Genomic DNA, 19,929 nt, shown 5'->3' on the forward strand with positions numbered 1-19,929 from the left:
GAGTTGCAAGGAGGTCAGTAATATTTAGGGTTATCCACCCAATTTGAACAGGATTGGAGCACAGTCAGTTCTGGGTGTCAGTGGAATAAATGAATGGATATTTGAGGACATTGTTTTGATTAGATTAGATTCCCTACAGTGTGGAAACAGGCCCTTCAGCCCAACCAGTCCACACCGACCCTCCGAATCCACCCAGATCCATTTCCCTCTGACGAATGCACTGAACACTATGGGCAATTTGGTATGGCCAATTCAGCTGACTTGCACATCTTTGGACTGTGGAGGGAAACAAAAGCACCCAGAGGAAACCCACACAGATACGGGGAGAATGTGCAAACTCCACACAGACAGCCGCCCAAGACTGGAATTGAACCTGGGACCCTGGTGCTGTGAGGCAGCAGTGTTAACCACTGAGCCACCATGCCACCTGTTGTGGTCAGGGGATGGAAGGCTCCGTGCTGTAAATTGGAGGCAGCTGTCTGGGATGCTTAGAGGACAATCATAATGAAGGGGGAATATTTGAGATATAGTGGGGACACTAGAGGGCATGGGATGATGCAGGAGAAGGGTGCCAGCTCTGTTGCCTCCACGTAGGACTGTGAAGCACGATGGTAGGCAGCACTTATCTGTAGTGACAGGGCTAAGGGGGTAAAGGATGAGAGTTGGAGTTGGAATTCGAGGTTGTTGGGGTTCAGTAAAAATGGGCTGCTCTAAGAATGCTGGGTAGAAAAGCCCATGGAGAGTAAGTGAACCCAATGACCAGGCCAAATAGCCTCCACATGAAGAGGTCACAGCTGAAAGACCTCTCGAGTCTCAACCATAAATCAGTAGGATAGAGAAAAAGATACCAAAGTAGGGACTAAGACACAGCTTTATTTCCTACAATTCTTAATCTCAAATCTGCCATGCATGTTATCCAGGAAGAGCTGCATAGCTCTGCAGAGTTTGACGGGATAGCTCACTTCCTAGAGACTTGTCTATGGTGTCACACACTTTTCTGAAATCCCACAAAAACAAGGCTACGGTGCTGTTTCCAGCTCTCTGCATTTCCCTTGGAGCTACTGGAGCTCCAGCTGCTCTAAAACAACATGGTGTTTCCAGATATACATTGTTAATGGCACTATATAAATGTTAGTTGTTGTTGGTTTCCTTATCGATGTTCATGCTAATTCCCTCAAAGGCGGTAGATATTTAAGAAGAAGATTGTTTAATATGTGTGTCAAAGAAAATATTGTTAAAAATCACCCAATGCTATGTTATAGTCCAGGAGGTTTATTTGGAAGCATGAGCTTTCAAAATGTTGCTCCTTCATTGTGGAGGTTAAGATCATGCTCACAGAATTTATAGCCAAGGGAGTCCAGTGTCATGGAAATATGATACAGTAAACAATTTTAGATTAAATCTTTCATCTTTTAGAATGGGATATGCTATTTCTGTTCTTTGATATGTAAATCCCAGAACTTCTTTTAAATTACATTCTCAAGATTTGGAGCTGCCAGTGTTGGACTAGAGTGTAAAAAGTTAAAAATCACACAACACCTGGTTATAGTTCAACAGGTTTATTTGGAAACACTAGCTTTCGGAGCAACGCTCCTTCATCAGGTAGCTGTGGAGCAGAATCATAAGATCCTGATGAAGGAGCAGTGCTCCAAAAGCTAGTGCTTCCAAATAAACCTATTGAACTATAACCAGGTGCTGTGTGATTTTAACTTCATTCTCAAGATAGCTCAGCTTTTCCAACAATAGTGTGAAGTCTGTCTGTGTCCCAAAGTTGAATCAGACTGACAAGCCCTCTGTATAGTTTTACAGCATTTTACATGGATTCATGCAGTTTTTGAGCTAAATAAAATGTAATTCTACAAAACAAATTCACCCCATAAGCTTATATGTGTGCACATGTCGGAACAGCAGAGTGTGCATGTGGGTGTGAGTGCATGTGATAAGGTGTGTGTATATATATGTTTGTGTGTGTGTGTTTGGTTAAGTGTGTGTGTGTGAGAGAGAGTGATGGGGTATGCGTCTGTGAGTATGGGGGGTTTTTGTGTGTGCATACGAGAGACAGCTTGTGTATAAGAAAGGGTCTGCGTAGGAGTGTGTGTATGTGTGTGAGAGTGTGTATCATGCAGTGGGGTCACCTCTAGTGTGACGTGAACCCAAGGTCCCAGTTGAGGCCATTCCCATGGGTAATGAAATTGACTATCAGCTTCTGCTCAGCCACTCAGCGTTGTTGCTTGTCCCAAAGTCTGCCTTGGAGGATGGTCACCCAAAGGTCTGAGGCCAAATCTCCTGGGCCACTGAAGTGTTCACTGGGAGGGAACACTCCTGCAAGGTTTGTGAAGGTTTGTAGCTCAGGTTGAGATTTAGGGTGTAGGTTGTACTGGGTCTTTTAAGTTTGTTAGTTTTGTTTGAGAGTGTTGGTGGGTTTGTGTGCTACTAGGATTCTGAGGGGTCTCAGTAGTCTGGCTGCCATTTCTGAAACTTCTTTGATGTATGGTAAGGTAGTTAGGGTTTCTGGCTGTGTTTGGTCTGCTTGTCGTGGTTTGTTCTTGAGGAATCTGTGCACTGTGTTTTTTGAGTATCCGTTCTTCTTGAATACATTGTATAGGTGGTTCGCCTCTGTTTTCCGAAGTTCGTCTGTGCTGCAGTGTGTGGTGGCTCGTTGGAATAGTGTTCTGATACAGTTTCGTTTGTGTGTGTTGGGATGGTTGCTGGTGTAGTTAAGTATTTGGTCAGTGTTTGTCGGTTTTCTGTATACGCAGGTTTGTAGTTCTCCATGGTCCTTTCTTTCGACTGTGACGTCCAGGAATGCAAGTTTGTTGTCAACTAACAAACTTAAAAGACCCAGTACAACCCATGGACAAAACAAACGTCATCTACAAAATTCCATGCAAGGACTGCCACAAACACTACGTAGGACAAACAGGAAAAAAGTTAGCCACCAGGATACACGAACACCAGCTAGCCACAAAAAGACACGACCCTCTCTCCCTCGTAGCCCTGCACACGGATGAAAAAAACCCACCATTTCGATTGGGACAACACATCTATCCTGGGACAGGCTAAGCAAAGACATGCCAGAGAATTCCTAGAGGCCTGGCACTCCAACCACAACGCCATAAACAAACACACAGATCTAGATGCCATCTATCAACCCCTCAGAAAAGGAACAGGAAATGACATCACCACAAACCCCAGGACCCCCATCCAGGACAAGCATATAAATAGAAAGCAGGAGACAACAGCTTCGCTTCACTTGGAGGTTGCCACTGATGATGTTACCTAGCCAGGTAATGTAACGTCTGGATACCAAACCTACAGCTCAGCGAGCAAACCTACACCCTAAAAGGGTCTGTTGATTGTTGTGCGGTACCCATTCATCTGTTGTCGTAGCATCTGCTCAGTCTCACCAATGTACCATACCTCGGGGCATTATTGCCTGTAGTGTATAAGATAGACCACGTTGGCCAAGTCACATGAGTACTCACTGTGTACACGGTGGGAGGTGTCCCAACGGGTAATGGTGGTAGCTGTGTGATATTCTGACACATCTTGCAGTGGCTGCCGTGAAAGGGTTGTATGGCGTTGTTGTCCTGAAAGCTGGGCAGTTTGCTGCGAACAATGATCTGTTTAAGGTTTATGGTTGTTTAAAGGCGAGAATTGGAGGTGTGGTGAAGGTCTTGACAAGGTGCTCATCCTCATTGAAGGCTGTGAAGAACATGGTGTAGTTGTTCAGCTCCAAGGAAGTACTGGACAATGACAGGTACCCTGTCTACTGCAGCCCGTGTCTGTCTCCTGAGGAGGTCACTGGGGTTTCTCGCTGTGGCATATCAGAACTGGCCAAAACATTAATATTTTCTTTTCTTTCAACCTGCTGTGCACTTCCACAGTTTCCATGTTTATTTTTAGATTTGCAATGTTTGAACCTTTTTTCTGCTATCACTAGTGAGCTTGGTGTGTCTGACCATTTGCCTCACTGCAGGCTTGATCTGCATGGGCCCTGTTGGCCGTGTTCCGACTTCTGAATCATCTTTACTTCAATTTGCATTCAGTCTGTAAAATCTCACCACATTTTCTCCACAACCCGACAACCAATATCACTGCCCTCAGCTTGCTAGGAATTGTGCAGAAATGACTGTAACTCAGTGAGGATTAATACCAACAATGGAAACACTGATAACAATATATCAACTGCATTACATACAAGCTCACAAATGCCTCAATGCACAAATTGCTGACATTAACACAACCTAAGTTTTGTATAGCATCCATTAATCTGAAGGTGAATCACAGAATTGTTACAGCGCACAAGGACGCCATTTTGCCTGTCAAGCCTACACAGTTCTAATTCCCTAGTGCCAATCTCCTGACTTTCCCCCATGCCCCTGCACACCATTTCTATCCAAATAATCATTTGATGCTGTCCTAACCTGTCCCCACTACATTTCCAGGCAATGCATTCCAGACACTAGCTACTTGCTAGGGTGAAAAAGTAATTTCTCACGTTACCCTTGCTTCATTTGCACATCAACCTTTGTGTATATGTTCTTGTTACTTTTATGAGCGGGAACAGCTTCTCACTATCTACTATGTCCAGCCCACTCATGACTTTGAAAACCACTACCAAGTGTCCTATCTGCCTTCTTCTCTCTCACTGTTCACAAGAAATACCGGAATATCCGGGACCCAGGAAAAATAATCCCGCAATGACTTGTAGCTCCGTCTCTTCCATCACTTGTGGGACTGTTTGAAATGGATGTGGTGCACAGTGGGCAGTTCCAATGCAAAGTGTGAATAGGGCTCAGCTGGACATCCAACAGCCATGTTAAATCTGGGTGTTTTGGACACTTTATGAAGTGGTGTTTTGGGTGCATTTCCAGTATCAACAGAAAGCAACCAAATACAACTCGTTTGCCATCTTATCAAATGGGCCCCAGTACTTTCATGGTGTGAACTGAGGTCTGTTTGAGAATAAATTCCTTCACAGGATCTTGTTGAGACAATAGTTCAACATTTCATTAGCTTCACTGGCTGGTCACGCTGAGTGTTGAATCCAATCTAGTAATTATTTGAACACCATTCATGCAATTCAAAATTCATTCATTCTGTCTTCCCTTCCAGCGTGCAGTACTACATGCCTGTGTTAAATTTCATCTGTTCTGGTTCAGCTTACTTGCATATTTTGTAATTCATTAGTTAGTTGCCAAGCTGTCTCTTCCTAATTTAGTGTCAGGACTATACATTCATAGAAAGGTGATATATCTACAACTCCTCTTCCAGTCCAGCGAATGAACAGTTTCAGTAATCTCAATCACTCATCCGGGGAAGGAAGAAGGAACAAGTAATTACTCTTCAAAGAACACGGTTTCAGCCATGACTCACCAGGTAGCACACACATTGCTCCAACACAGAAGAGGATGAGATTTAGCCACATTCTTGAGGCATGAGCTCATTATCAGACTGACGTCCCAGAGTCAGTACCAAGAAAATGTTGCATTGTTAGAGGTGCTATCACATTTGGTTGAGAATTTTAAACTGGAGCCCTGTCAGCCCTCTATCTAAGATATTACTTGAAAAAAAAAGCAGCAGAGTTCTTCCTCTGAACAATATTTATCCCTCAACTATCACATTCTGAGAGAAAGAAAAAATAAACTGTTAATTATTACATTGCTGTCTGCAGGAGCTTGCTGTGTGCAAATGAGCTCCTGCGTTTGCTACATTTTAATACTTTAAAAGTCCTTGATTGCTGTAAAGTACTTTCAGATATTGTGAAAAGTACTACAGGATGGTATTTTTTTCTTTTCTCTTTAAACACTGCATCAAATTTCTCAGAATAACTTGAAGCACTTCACATATTCTGAAATATTTTGAAGTTGGTGATTGTTGTTCAATCTGTTTATACTGATTCACATTTACTTCAGTAAACCCCAAGCCAAAAACACATCTCAAAGGTTTTCTTAAATAAAACCGACTCCTTCGGCACAGCCTCATCCTGTTATTCAAAAGCGTGGTTTTTAACAGAAGCCGTCTTAAATTGAGTCTTTTTCTCTCTCTTGACGTAATCAAACCTCATCATTTTCCTGGGAATTGCCAACAGCACAACAACAAAGGGTTAAAATCCTCACAAGCTGCCAAAGACTATTTCCCCAGATTTCAGAGAAAGCAAATGTGTGAACTGACTGTTATTAGTATTTGACAAATATTGCAAGCTAGCTAGCTTCACATTGTTCTCCCCTTGCTTTTCTTTGTAGATCTTCTCATGACCCTCTTTAAACAGCTATGCTGTCAATGTGCAAATAAGAAGGACAGTAAACACCTTCATGCCCTACTTTTCATTTTACAGATGTTCCAAAATTGCTCAAAGCATTGGCAGAACTGTCTCATTAAACTCACAAGGTTAATACCTGCCTAAATGTAATGTTGACGGGAGTTGTTCATAACGGCTTGCTCGGACCCAACGTGGCTTTGAACTTCCTCCCAGATATGTATTATTATGGAAAACAGCATAGGGGTGACTGAATATGAAACTTGGGCTGTTGTAACGTCATAAAGATAAATTGATCGCTATGTTGGATGTGGGAGATTAGGGAGAGTTTCCATGTTACTTATGATTATGTCCGCAGAAAGTGTGTTTGTTTGCGAATTCTATCGGATTGCATGAATCGTTTGGAGTGGCAGTTAGAGGCAATGAGGAATTTACAGGAGCTAGGGAATGTGATGGATGGCAGTTGCAGGGAGAATTACCAAAGGTACAGTCAGATTGATGGGTGACCTCCAGAAAAGGTAGGAGAGGGAGGCAGGTAATGCAGGAGTCTCTTTTGACTACCCCTGTCTCAAACAAGTTGCGGTTTTGGAAAATGGAGGGGGTGATGGACTCTCAGGAGAATGTAGCATTGACAGCCAGGTTTCTGGTACCGAGACTAGCTTTAATGTAACAAGGGGTACGCCAGATTCCAAAAGATCGATTGTGATAGGAGACTCTCTAGTTAGAGGCACAAACAGATGATTATGGGGCTGACAGCGAGACATCAGAATGGTGTGCTGCCTTCTGGAACCAGGATCAAAATATCTCTGAGAATATTCTCAAAGGGAAGTGGGAACAGGAGATCATTATACACATTGGAACTAACTATATAGGAAGTGAGAAGGACAAGATTCTGAAGAGAGAATATATGAAGTTAGACAGGAATTTTAAAAGTACGTTCTTGAGGGTACTAATATCTGAATTACACCCAGTGCCACAAGCTAATGAGGGTAGGAATAGGAGGATGAGGCAGATGAATCTGTGGCTGAGGAGCTGGTGCAGGCGAGAAGGGTTCACATTTTTGATTCATTGGAATCTCCTCTGGGGTAGAAGTGACCTGCGTAAGAAGGATGGGTTGGGCCGAACGGTCTGTTTCCGTGCTTTACATCTCTATGACTGTGATTCTAAATCTCCCCGCCAATATATTAGTTCCCTTCCAATTCATGTGCAATCCAACCAGATATCCCAACCCAATCTAGTCCCACCTGCCAGCACCCAGCCCATATCCCTCCAAATCTTTCATATTCATATACAAATCCAGATGCCTTTTAAATGTTGCAATTGTACCAGCCTCCACCACTTCCTCTGGCAGCTCATTCCATACACGTACCACCCTCTGCGTGAAAAAGTTGCCGCTTAAGTCTCTTTTATATCTTTCCCCTCTCACCCTAAACCTTTGCCCTCTAGTTCTGGACTCCCCCACCCCAGGGAAGAACCTTTTGTATATTTATCCCATCCATGCTCCTCATGATTTTATAAAATTCAATAAGGTCATCACTCAGCCTCCGACGCTCCACGGAAAACAGCCCCAGCCTATTCAACCTCTCCTTATAGCTCAAATCCTCCAACCCTGACAACATCCTTGTATAGAGGTTGTTCAGTTGGGAAAAGGAGCTAGTCAAACAGACAGGGCAGGCAGGAACAAAGCAACGAATGATAAATTAAACTGCATTTATTTCAATGCAAGAGGCCTTACAAGTAAGGCAGATGAACTCATGGCATGGTTAGGAAATGGGACTGGGATTTCATAGCAATTGCAGAAGCACGGCTCAGGGATGGGCAGGACTGGCAGCTTAATGGTCCAAGGTGTAGATGCTGTAGGAAGGATCGAAAGGGGGGACAAGAGAGGCGGGGGAGTGGCGTTTTTGCTTAAGAATAACATTACATCTGCATTTAGGGAGAAGATTCACATCCAAATTATTTATATAACTGACAGATACGTACAGGGAAGTTATTTGGGTGGAATTGAGAAATTAGAAAGGGATGATCATCTTATTGGGATTGTATTATAGACCCCCTAATAGTCAGAGGGAAATTGAGAAATAAATTTGTAAGGCGATCTCAGTTATCTGTAAGAATAATAGGGTGGTTATGGTAGGGGATTTTAACTTTCCAAATATAGACTGGGACTGCCATAGTGTTAAGGGTTTAGATGGGGAGGAATTTGTTAAGTGTGTACAATAACATTTTCTGACTCAGTATGTGGATGTATCCATTAGAGAAGGTGCAAAACTTGACCTACTCTTGGGAAATAAAGCAGGGCAGGTAATTGCGATGTCAGTGGGGAGCACAACTCTCAGACATCTCTGTGCTTTAGTTCAGGTCTCTTGAGCATCACCAAATTCTTTATCCACCAATAGCAGTTGTACAGTCAGCTACCTGGATTCTAAACTCTGTGATTCCCTCCTAAACTCTCTACTTTGCCTACCTCCTTTCAGATACTCCTAGCACTTTGTCCAAGCTTTCTGCTTGCAGCAACCCATGCAAAGTACTGGTAATCCACTTCCACCAATGTAGCCTGCCCACTAGTCCTGCACCAATCAAAGGCGGTAAGCTCCACTACCGGTTTCTGTTACCGTTCAATTAAAACATAATTAACTAGATCAAAATGAAAAAAACCAATGAATGGCTAGGTTTCTCTCAGTGAAAGAAAGAGTGATTTTATTACCCACAACCCCAATAATAATAATAAAGACATAAGCTCAACATGCACACAAACATATTCCAAGAGGAAGAAATTGCCACTTTCTACAGAGACAGTTCTATGATAATTGTCAATTTTCCTTCATCACCTCCTCCTCCCGCCTCACACGAATTGTTGCAGGCAGATGTAGTGTTATTACTTTAAGAGCCGTGTTGCTTTAAAGGCTGGATATGCTAATTAACCAAGGACTAGGATGAAACCATATGACCAAATGCCATGTGCAATCCAGAGAAGCATGCTATACAGAAGATACGCACAGTTATCTATATCTCCAATTTGTTGTCTGAACTATTAGATACATCTATATGAGATTTTCAAATGAACTGAATTTCTTTATTATTTAATCGGTGTTACTTACCAATATCACAGGAAGTATGACCATGGGATTTTTTGTTTTGTTAATTTGGTCTGTTCGTGTGGGATTTTCAAAATTGATGTGCATCAAAGAAATGTGACTAGATGGCTGGGGTGTTACGTAATTATGTTAAATCTGTAACATGCATTGTCACAATAAAGTGCTGCACAGGAATGGAAAAAAACTCTGGAGTAATCCTTAATCCCACATTTTAATGTACCTATACTTCACATTAAACCAAATGCTTTTATAACTTGGTTTAACATGAAAGATACCATAACCACGATTCAAAAGAAGAGCAGAGAACATCTTCCCAAAATCGAAAAATACCAATATTTATCCCCCTATATCACTAAAAAAAACTCTACTCATTATCACATTGCTATTTGTGAAATCTTCTGTGTATCAATGGACGCCCCATTGTTATATTTTAAAAATACATCATCAATATCCAACGTCCATCGGCTGATTCTTTTCCCTGAGAATGTTCATGGACTGAAAAGATTTTGGGAAGGGTAAGTACTAATTTACAACAGCTGTTGTGATCACCTGACCACAGACTGAGACAAGTTCGGGAAACCAAACGAAATGCACAAAACCAGCTGCAACAAAATTTACATTTTTATCAGGAGGCATTGAAACTCAGTGAGGCATCAAGAAATGCAGACTTGTGACTCCCGTTAATTTAGGATGTAGGATAACTGCATGTGATGAGAGAAGCAAGATTGCTTACAATAATCCAACTGGAAATGAAACAATGACGCACGAGAATCTGCAAAGAAATTGAATATCTACAGCAACCTTAGAGCAGCAAAGGTGACAGAAAGCAACGACTGATAATAGCAAAGATAATGAAAGTTCTTCTCTCATCAATCTCAGAAGTGCCTAGTGAAAAAAAAAACTTGAAACAACAAGTATTCCTCAAGAGCTCAAGAATATCTTTGGCAAGTCTGAAGAAACAAGCTAAACAGTCAGCGCAAGTCATTCTCATTCTGCAAGGACTCAAAAAACTTAAAACTGCAAGTGCCTGAATTTTGTTGTTCATTCTAGATACCCCATCTCCTTTCAGTATAAGCTTTTTACCTGTGTTTGTGTGTATCAATGTCTACTTTTATTGTTTTTCTCAGGGTGGTAGTTTAATATTCCTCAATCTTTCGCTCAAAGAAACCTTGTAATTAACTGGTCCTTCAGTTTGATGTGGTTAATTATGTTTTAGTTGAAATGCACTAGCTGAAGGCTAAAATATAAATTAAAATTATTTGTTGCGAACTGAGAGGGGTTGAGAAAGAGATGAGTCACTCACCCTTCCACATTTGGTCAGAATACCACTCCTAACTAATCAACAACGACTACACCTCAAAAATACTTCTTTGGCTTTGGGATGCCCTAAAGTTGGAAAAGACACCATATAAATGCAATTTGATTCTTTCATCACTGACTATCTTGAAATAAGTAAGTGTTTCACTACTTTTAAGGCAATTAGCCTGTACCCGTTGATTAACACTACATGTTTAATAACCAATATACCCATCAAACAAATCACAAGTTCCAGATGGTCTCAGACAAGGTCTCAAACCAACAAAAGGAAAATAGCAGAGACAAATGTATGTATCATTTTGAACAGCATCCCCAAAGATTTACCCTCTGCTTTTTACAGTCATTTGCCTCAATTTCTGTTCAAACAAAAACATTCAGTTAAATTCTGATGATGACTACAATAAATAACTGTTCCTTTAAGCTTTTACCAGTTTGATTTCTTTCTTGAGTTGTGCTATTGAGACAAAGGAAGACTGTAATGTATTGGCTCAGGCAGGATTAATGGAATCAGTGATCCTAGTAAAACACTGACATGGAGAAAGGAGCTCTGGGGAAAGGCAATATAGCAAGGACAATGAATGAGTGAATTCATAAGTTCAGGGGATGGCAGAGAGGAGAGTAGGGGTTGTACGTGTGTGGGGGGGAGGAAAAATGATGGATTAGTCAGATGAAAGGTTTTCCAATCTGATGATGTCCCTTGCATCATCATAGATTGACTCAAGGGATTAGTACACAAAAGGGTTCAAACTTTGAAATTAAAAGGAGCTTTGGGGTATTTCTGGGAAAATCAGAAGGATGCTCCTTTGATATTATTACCTTGTTCCTTGAGGGCTGTTTTCGCAGTTTGAAACAAGGGATAAGGACAAGCTCAAATGAAGAGTTGCAAAGCAGGAGGAGTTAAAAATGGAGCCAGAATCATGAGTAACCTTGAACTCGAAATGATCTGGGACACATGAAGGAAATGCACAGCCTCGATTCCAGGCGGCAGCAAAACTGAATACAGCTTGCAAAAATAAACTCCCTCACAAAAGATTTTAACAGAGGAACCACTGCATATGATTCATAATGTCAGGGAAAGCAAACATGGATCTGCAGAAATCAGGTGGAACTAAATGCTGCAGATTATTTTAACACTTTAATCCACTTCAAAGTTGTCTCCTTCCGTCCTAGTTCCCCATTGGTTCCGTGCAACCACCCGTATATCATCCGTAACTCATCAACATTTTGCAATTTGTTTGAGAGCTGAGGCATTGTGTATTGAGCAGGTTATTCAACAATGAGAAGTCTCATAGCCAAGACTAATCCTATTCTCAACTAATCTTCACACATACACACCTTCTAAAGGATGATGATCTGCCCTACAACAGTAACATGCATTTATAAGGCACCTTTAGGATTGTAAAAATATCCCAAGGTACTTCACAACAGTGTTATCAAACAAGATTTGACACAGAGTAATATAAAGAGATATATGACCTCCAATATTCCATCTTTTTCTTGTTGAGTATGATCTATTATTTTAAACATGCAGGCCCTCTACAGTGTATATTCTTTCATGTGGTGATATTGCACGTTGGATCTTCGCTCTGCTGCTTTCAGGAAACATTATATTTTCAAAAATGTAATTTATTTTCCTCATGAACCTGTTCAGAGATGTCATTACACACCTCTGCAGCAGGTGGTCTTGAACCCAAGTCTCTCAGTTCACGAGTAGGAATGCTGTCTACTGTACCACAAGAGCAAACATTACATTGCACTGAAACAAATTATCTAATCATTGCTGTTTGTGGCAGCTTGCTGTTCACAAGTTCATGATTGCATTTCTAAAGTACTTAATTGGTTTCAAAATGTTTCAAGATCTCCTGGTGTTGCAAAAGAGCAGGAAGGGTTGGGCAATCGAGTCTGATCGATGAAGGGTCTAGCAGAGCAGAACTGGGATAAAAGATTAACTTTAAGAGATTTAAGGTAGACAGCTGGGGGAACTAACTTTTATACAGAATCAGTGACTTGAGAAACCAACATTTACCAATAAATCAAAATAGATAATTGAAGTATCATAGAATAAAGGGATTTGGGAACAGGGCAGGAAAACAGGATTGAAATACTGCTTGTGTGGAGGATAAACAACAATACATTAAGTCAAACCAAACAGCTTTCTGACAGATTGTCATTTCAAAGTAATTTCCAATCACAGTTATACACAGGATTCCCATCGGAAAAATCAATATATTAATCTATAGCCATTGCAAAACACACACAGCAAGAATACCTTTGCCTTGATTCACATGACATTTCAATAAGCAAACCATTCCTCCAAATCTATTAAACGAACATTCCATTTCCACAGATTATTTTTCTGTTAGATCACAATGGGAACAAAATCTGAAATCTCAAAAGGCACACAATGCAGTTGCAGCATGTGAGGGATGTCAGAAACTGGCTGTGGAAAATATTGTACTTCTTACATAAAATATGACAAAACAAGCAATAAAACAATCAAAACAAGCCCCCTTATCTCTTAACACCTTTGATTAACAAAAATATATCAATCTCAGTTTTAAATTTCATAACTGATTTCACATCAGTTGACATTTAAGAAGAGAATTTCAAACTTTTACCACATGTTGAGATTAGAATAGTGAGGTGTTTGTTTTTGACCAATTCAGACTTGATGGGCTGAAGGGCCTTTTTAGTAGACCTCTATGCCTCTACTTTATGTGTAGAAATGTTTCCTTGTTTTATTGCTAAGAGGTCTGTTGTTCCTAGACTGCCAATTGCAGAAATAGTTTCTCTCTAACTGCCTAACTAGATGCCCTTATTATCAGGAGAATTTAAATCAAATCACCCTTTAACCTCCTAAATTCAAGGTAATATAACCAATATTCCGTCAATGCAGTATGAGTGCACAGTTGTGCAACAATCCAGAACTTACCATGCATGGCAAAAAACTGGTCGCACATATGAATGGTTACTTTAAGATGGGATCATTCCTTCCTGAACCACCATGTTCTTTCTACGTGCAGTGCTCAGAACTGAACACTGTACTCCTGTTTGGTCCAACTAGGATTCTGTATAATGTCCACCTTTGCAGAATGTCCCTAACTTAACAAATTGCCTTATCATAGTATAACCAACGCAACCAGCTTCACTAGAATGTTCTCAGAGAAACATGAAAAAAGCTATAGAAAAAGACTCCAGACCAAGTGAACTTAAGTTCATAAAAGGGGTACAAAGCATCTTAAAGGAAAAAGGGGAGGCTGCAAAAATCTATTGTGAGTTGACTGCCAAAAGCAAAGAGTATTAGCTGCAATGTTTTCCTAAAGTCTTTTGGTATTTATGATTCAGTGACCTTGGTGACAGGTTGGGAAGTGTCTCTGACTTGTGCACCCGACTTTGCAATCCTTTGTTATAAATAACTTTGAGAGATAATCCTGAACATATCCATATAAATGGCATGCAAAACCTATCACAACAATACTCATTTTACTGATTTGTTTAAAATCCCAAAAACATAACAATTGTGATAGAAAATGGAAGATGAAGTCACCTCCTAAGATGTGGATGTGGACTCTCCAGTATATTTCCACAATTCTCTTATCACTGGTTTTAGAAAACTGATATGATTAGGCTTTAATTTTTTTGTTGCTATTTCAGCACTTGACAATTTCCCACAAGGATCATTGCAATTAATCTGTTCATCAAAAATCTCATCAGCTCCTTAACATTGAGACAATAAAGTACCTAGTATGGACAGCTGACAGTCCTTTGGTAAGACATTGAACAATTTCCCTGATGGTGGATAATAGGTAAAAGTACCATGGATAATTTTGTAATGGGGCAGAGGGCTGTTCCGTTATATATGTTCACGCTTCTGTGTACGTGGAAAGGGAAATAAAAAAAATCTGCGGAGGAATATCAGCGTGTATCAGGGGTATAAGCGATGTTTAGGTCACTTTCCTTTGAGAAGATTAATGAGTAATTATGACCTTTTGGAGATCATTTTGTTGCCTTAAGGGCTTCAGAAGAAATTTCCCACTTGAACCTGATATTGGCCAGAGGTAATTTTCTTCCTATGGCAGCTCCTACAAAGGCTAACATTACTAGAGGTTGAAGAGGTCAGTCCGTTTGTGAGTTACAAACCAGACAGCAATATCCGTGATTTTTCTCTCACATTTGTTTTCTTGTCTGTAGTAACAACTTTTGCATTTAAACCAAACCTTTAACACGGTAAAAGATTCAAAGACCTTTCTCAATGCATTATTATACAAAATTTGACACCAAAGTTTACAACAGATGACTAAAGGCTTGGTCAAAGAGGTATGTTTAAAGAACTTCATAAGTAGGAGAAGCAGTGAAGAAATTTGGACACCCGGACTGCTAAAGGTGTGGACTCTGAGTGTGGAACAATTACAATTGGAGGTGGTCAAGAATTGAAACAGTACAGAAGTATCAGGGGGTTGTCAGGTTGGAGGAGCTTAGGGAGATAGGGAGGAGTGAAGCCATGGAGAAATTTCAAAGCATGGGTGAGAATTTTAAAAGTGAGACATTTCTGAACCAGAAGTCAAAGTAGGCCAGTGAATATGTGAATGATGGGTGAACTGCATTTGGTATTCATGAGGAACTGTAACAGAAGCTTTTTCCTTGTGTCTTCAACATCTTTGAATATTTAAATTGAACAGTATTCTTAAATTTTGATTCAATGCCACCATGATTTGCCCCCAACTCTGACTTCCTCCAGAGAGTAAATGTTCTCTGGTGTCTTGTGTCCATGGTCATTTCACCTGTTTTGTTAAGTGTATATTAATTCTGTTTAATTATACACAAATGGTGGAGATTATCTGGGGATTCTATCTATGTCCCTAAAGACATAGATAGAAGCTATGGTTATATGTTAGGCGGTACAAGTTTGTGATGTGTACTGCTGTAAATAAATGTTTATAAGTGTATAAAGATCGGTTCTGGTTCTTTCTATCTTTCAACTGATTTTATGATGATTTTATAATCGATGTAAAACTAGACCACTAGAGTTCTGCAATTTAAATTGTAAGTTGCTATTTTAATTAAGTCAGTTATGTTCATGTCAGAGCCCAGCTACAAGGAAGCTTTCAGTGGACTGGTCAAACTGCCAGAAGATAATCAACACACTGCTCCTGTGATTGGAAATACAATCTGAAAATTTAAAGCTAAATCATTCTGCAGTAATGTCAGGAAGCAATGCACACATGACACACACAGCTGGCGGAAACCTAGAACTGCTTCTCCCCAAAAAAGCTGTTGAGACAGGGGCCCAAATGGAAATTTCAAAATCGTGAATGATAATACTTTGGTCTGGCAAGGATATTAAGGGTTACAGAAACAAGACAGGGAATTGGAGTTGAGATACAGTTTAACCATGATCTATTGAATTGTAAGAACAGTTTCAAAGGGTGAATGGCGTCTTGGTGTGCCTACGTTCCATGATCTGAGCAAAGAGCAGAGAGGCTGAATTAGGACCAGAAGAACAGCATCTTCCTTCGGGTTTAGGCAGCATAAAACACAGCGAAGCAGGGCGGATTATTGTGGGGTTTTTTTTGACTGAGGTTTTATTCTGACTGTTGGTTTGATTTGCCTGCTCTCGCTGCAGGTTGCAGCCCCTTGCTGGCGCTGGGCTGGATGGGGTCTCTGGAGCATGGCTGTTCTCTCCTCATCTCCCCTGGATCTGACTGGGGCTGATGCTCTCGCAGAGGCTGAATTCCTGGTCCAGATATTAGCTGAGTTCCACCCCTGGGTATGCCTTTATTGAATATGCCAATAGGAACAGCACTGCGATGTCAGAATTTCAGGCACAGGCAAATAATTCACATTCTCAGGTACATCACACAGATGAATTGCAACATGACAGTGGCAAAAGGCGGCTTTCTTCTGGGTTGCTCTCAGTTGTCCATTTCTGTTTTCTTTCTCCACATTAAATTGTTCATTTCAATACCAGTTGTCATTGTAACGGAGACTTCTCATCAGGCTAATACTCTGTGATTGCCACATGAATAACACAATTGAGAAATATAAATCCAGGTTTGTTGTTTTCACAAAGATTGGTGATACAGACAAAAAACAGAAAATGCCAATGCACCTCTCATTGATTACATGAGTGGACAAACTATGGACTAACTTCAACACTGCCAAGCAATTTTTGACCTGGTTTTGACCTATAAAAAGCTTGTTGTGAACATTAATTAAATAATGAAAATCTAACATTGTGGAGGTACATAGGGATTTAGGTGCCCACGTACATGAAATGCTGGAATATAGTAGTCAGGTACATAAATCAGTCAGAAGGCAAATGGAGTATTAGCATTTATAACCAGCTGACTAGAATATGAAGAGATGGATGCTTTGCTCAAACAACAAGTAGATCAATTCTTGGAAGACTTTGCACAGCACTTACAACATGTATACTTACCTTAAAAATACAGTGAAAGATTACCAAGAATATTATCGGGACTTTGAGCGTTAGGTTTTATAAAAAGATTACATAAACGCGGCCTGCACCTCCTGCAACAAACGTTTAAAGGATGATTTTGGTTGAATTTTTCAGGATTCTGAAAGGAATTGATATCGCTAATAGAAGGAAACACTTTCTGTTGATGAAGTGAGTCATGGACAAAGGAACATAACATTAAAATCAGAGCCAAGCCATTTAGGAGAGACGTTAGGAAGCGTTTTAACATAAAGCCAGATAGAAGTACTGAATGCTGTCTCGCAAAATAAAAGAAGATGCTCATTCAATTAATTATTTTAAATCTGCAATCAATAGATCTTTTTAGCCAAGGAAATGAAGCCAAGATAGTTGGATAGAGGTTAGATACAGATCAGTCAGAATATGACAGAATGATGGAACAGGTTCAAGGGGTTCAACAGCCTGTCCTGTTCCTGCATTCCAAAAACCCATCTTGGGGGATGCTACATTGCCTGTTGAGGCAATCTTTCTAGCAGCATGTCCTATCCAGCAATCCTGAGATCTCTGCCATCTCCTGTAGTCTTCCAACTTCCCTGTCTCTATAACCACCTTAAGCCCTACAAATCTCCAAGATTCCTGCAGTCCTCTGACTTGAGACTCTTCTGCTTCCAAAGGGTTAACCAGTCCATCACTCATTGCACCTTCAGTTGTCTCGCCTCCAAAGCTCTGAGATTCTCACTAAATCTTTCTGCCTTTCTCTTTATCTTCCCTTTAAAATATTCCTTAAAATCTACCTCTCTCACTAAGATTTTGGCCACCTATCCTAATATCTGGTTCTGTGTCAAACTTTGACAGCTCCCCCCCCATTACATTTTACTATGTTAAAGGTGCTACGTCAATGCAGATTGTTCTTGAATAATACAATGTCACCAACTTGATCTGGTGCAGCACTAACTTTTACAGCGCATCCTTCCAGCTGGTTTTATTCAAGATTTTAATAGTTTACCATCGGAAATATGATTAATGACAGTTATAAACATGCAAATTCTAGAAGATATTTAGCACCAGCTGATTTCACCATCACAGGGAGTTTACCCGACCCCTGGTAAAACTTGAGGCAAGACACTTCATCCAGCAAAAGTGCTCCTTTAATGCAGAAAGTCATAGATGCTACCTCCACCACAAGAGAGACGTGCAGAGACTCATCACTATGAGGAAATGCTTCTTTCAGTTTGAATGAGGTAGTTCACACAAGTTCATTCATGAACCGGCCAGACCCCTTCTGCTTTTATTTGGGAAGGGGTAAAATGATTGGGAAAGAGTGCTGATAGAAAGCCTAAGTAGCAACATAAAGACAGATACACGACACACTTTCAAACTGGGTATTTCAATATTTGATAAATCCTGGTGAACGCAATTGTCTTACATTAGCCTGTACAGGAAGCAGTAATTCTGAAAGCAAGACATTCTGTTCTATCTGTGAATAGGACTGTAATCACTACGCTTGGAAAATTAAGATTTCCAATTCATTCTGACTGGATTTTTACCGAGTTAACTGCTAACCCGTCAGGAATAGTCCCTGTTCTAAGTGCCCTAACAATGCCAAGCACTGAGCTAAGGGAAATAGGGGTTGCTTCTTCACTGTTATCTACAAATAGGCAAGAAAGGGAATATTTATAGACCATTGTCACAATAGGTACTTTTCACACAGATGGTAACTGATATAAATGATCTTTTTTTTCACCCACAACACGAGTGTTCTGAAACAAAAGCCCACATTCGTCAAGATTCATCAAAACAGTCAATAGGAGGATGATGGGGGGACCGGCATTCCAGCTGAAAAGTTAAGCATATTTCTGCTAAATATAATTAGGCTTCGAGATTATCTGAATATTATTCATTTAAACTGGGTTAGCCCCTTCGCAGTGTTGCCAAGACGATTGTGATCTGTACACAAAAATTAACACCCAATCAAAACACACACATCAGTAAAACATGCAGTCACACAAGGTACAAAGTGTTTTATGGATACACGCGGTTGCATCTTGCAAATGAATCCGAAGCGAATGTCCTTGTGCCAGCTGCCAGGATGACACTAACCTGAATGGTGCAGGAATATTCGGAATCGTCCAGCAGCCTGACTGTGCAGTCAAACTCCCGGTCCAGGTTCCTGATGCTGCCGCTTCTTAACCTGCTGAGCATCTTCCTTCGGGTTTAGGCGGCGTAAAACACAGCGAAGCAGGGCGGATTATTGTGGGGTTTTGTTTTGACTGAGGTTTTATTCTGACTGTTGGTTCGATTTGCCTGCTCTCGCTGCGGGTTGCAGCCCCTTGCTGGCGCTGGGCTGGATGGGGTCTCTGGAGCACGGCTGCTCTCTCCTCATCTCCCCTGGATCTGACTGGGGCTGATGCTCTCGCATCGCAGCGCAGCGTGAGCGGCCAGGGCAAAGTATCCAGGCAGAGGGACCTCACCGCGACCCCGACAGACAGCCCGCTCCACCAATCCCCGCCAGGAGCGTTCTGATGGGCATGGGTACTCACCAATTGCGCCGAGACGTGGGCGGTACCAGGAGGCGGTGAGCGGGGGCGGGCACTGGGTGGCATCCCCGCTGACCAGCGAGAGGGAATCTATTCAATGGGGAGGAACAGTCGCAGGCTCGATTGTTGGAGACAAACTTGTGCAGTCGGTGCAGGAAATCTGTAAATGCAATGCATCAAATAAACAGACGCTGGTTTTCCCATTGTACGTCCCAGGATTTCTTTGTACCTAGCCATTGCATTTTTATCGGCTCTGTGTGTTTCCTATTGTGCTTGCAA

At 41.0% G+C, this 19,929-nt stretch overlaps 1 protein-coding gene across 3 annotated transcripts in view; it reads right to left on the reverse strand.

Annotated features, from left to right (window-relative positions):
• LOC122540881 (FERM domain containing 5a) overlaps positions 1–19,544 on the reverse strand; it is a 257,704-nt gene extending 238,160 nt beyond the window's left edge. Inside the window, exon 1 of one of the 3 annotated variants that reach the window (XM_043677108.2) lies at positions 19,214–19,544. In XM_043677108.2, coding sequence (XP_043533043.1) covers positions 19,214–19,315 — 102 coding nt within the window. In that variant the 5' untranslated portion in view covers positions 19,316–19,544. The remainder of the gene's footprint in view (positions 1–19,213) is intronic. The other 2 variants (XM_043677107.2, XM_043677109.2) reach the window with 2 other exon arrangements.
• Between the last annotated feature and the right edge of the window lie 385 nt (positions 19,545–19,929).

The sequence above is a fragment of the Chiloscyllium plagiosum genome, unplaced genomic scaffold (assembly GCF_037043375.1).
Source record: "Chiloscyllium plagiosum isolate Xiang-an unplaced genomic scaffold, Cpla_swu_hap1 HiC_scaffold_39, whole genome shotgun sequence".
Taxonomy (NCBI): Eukaryota; Metazoa; Chordata; class Chondrichthyes; order Orectolobiformes; family Hemiscylliidae; genus Chiloscyllium; species Chiloscyllium plagiosum.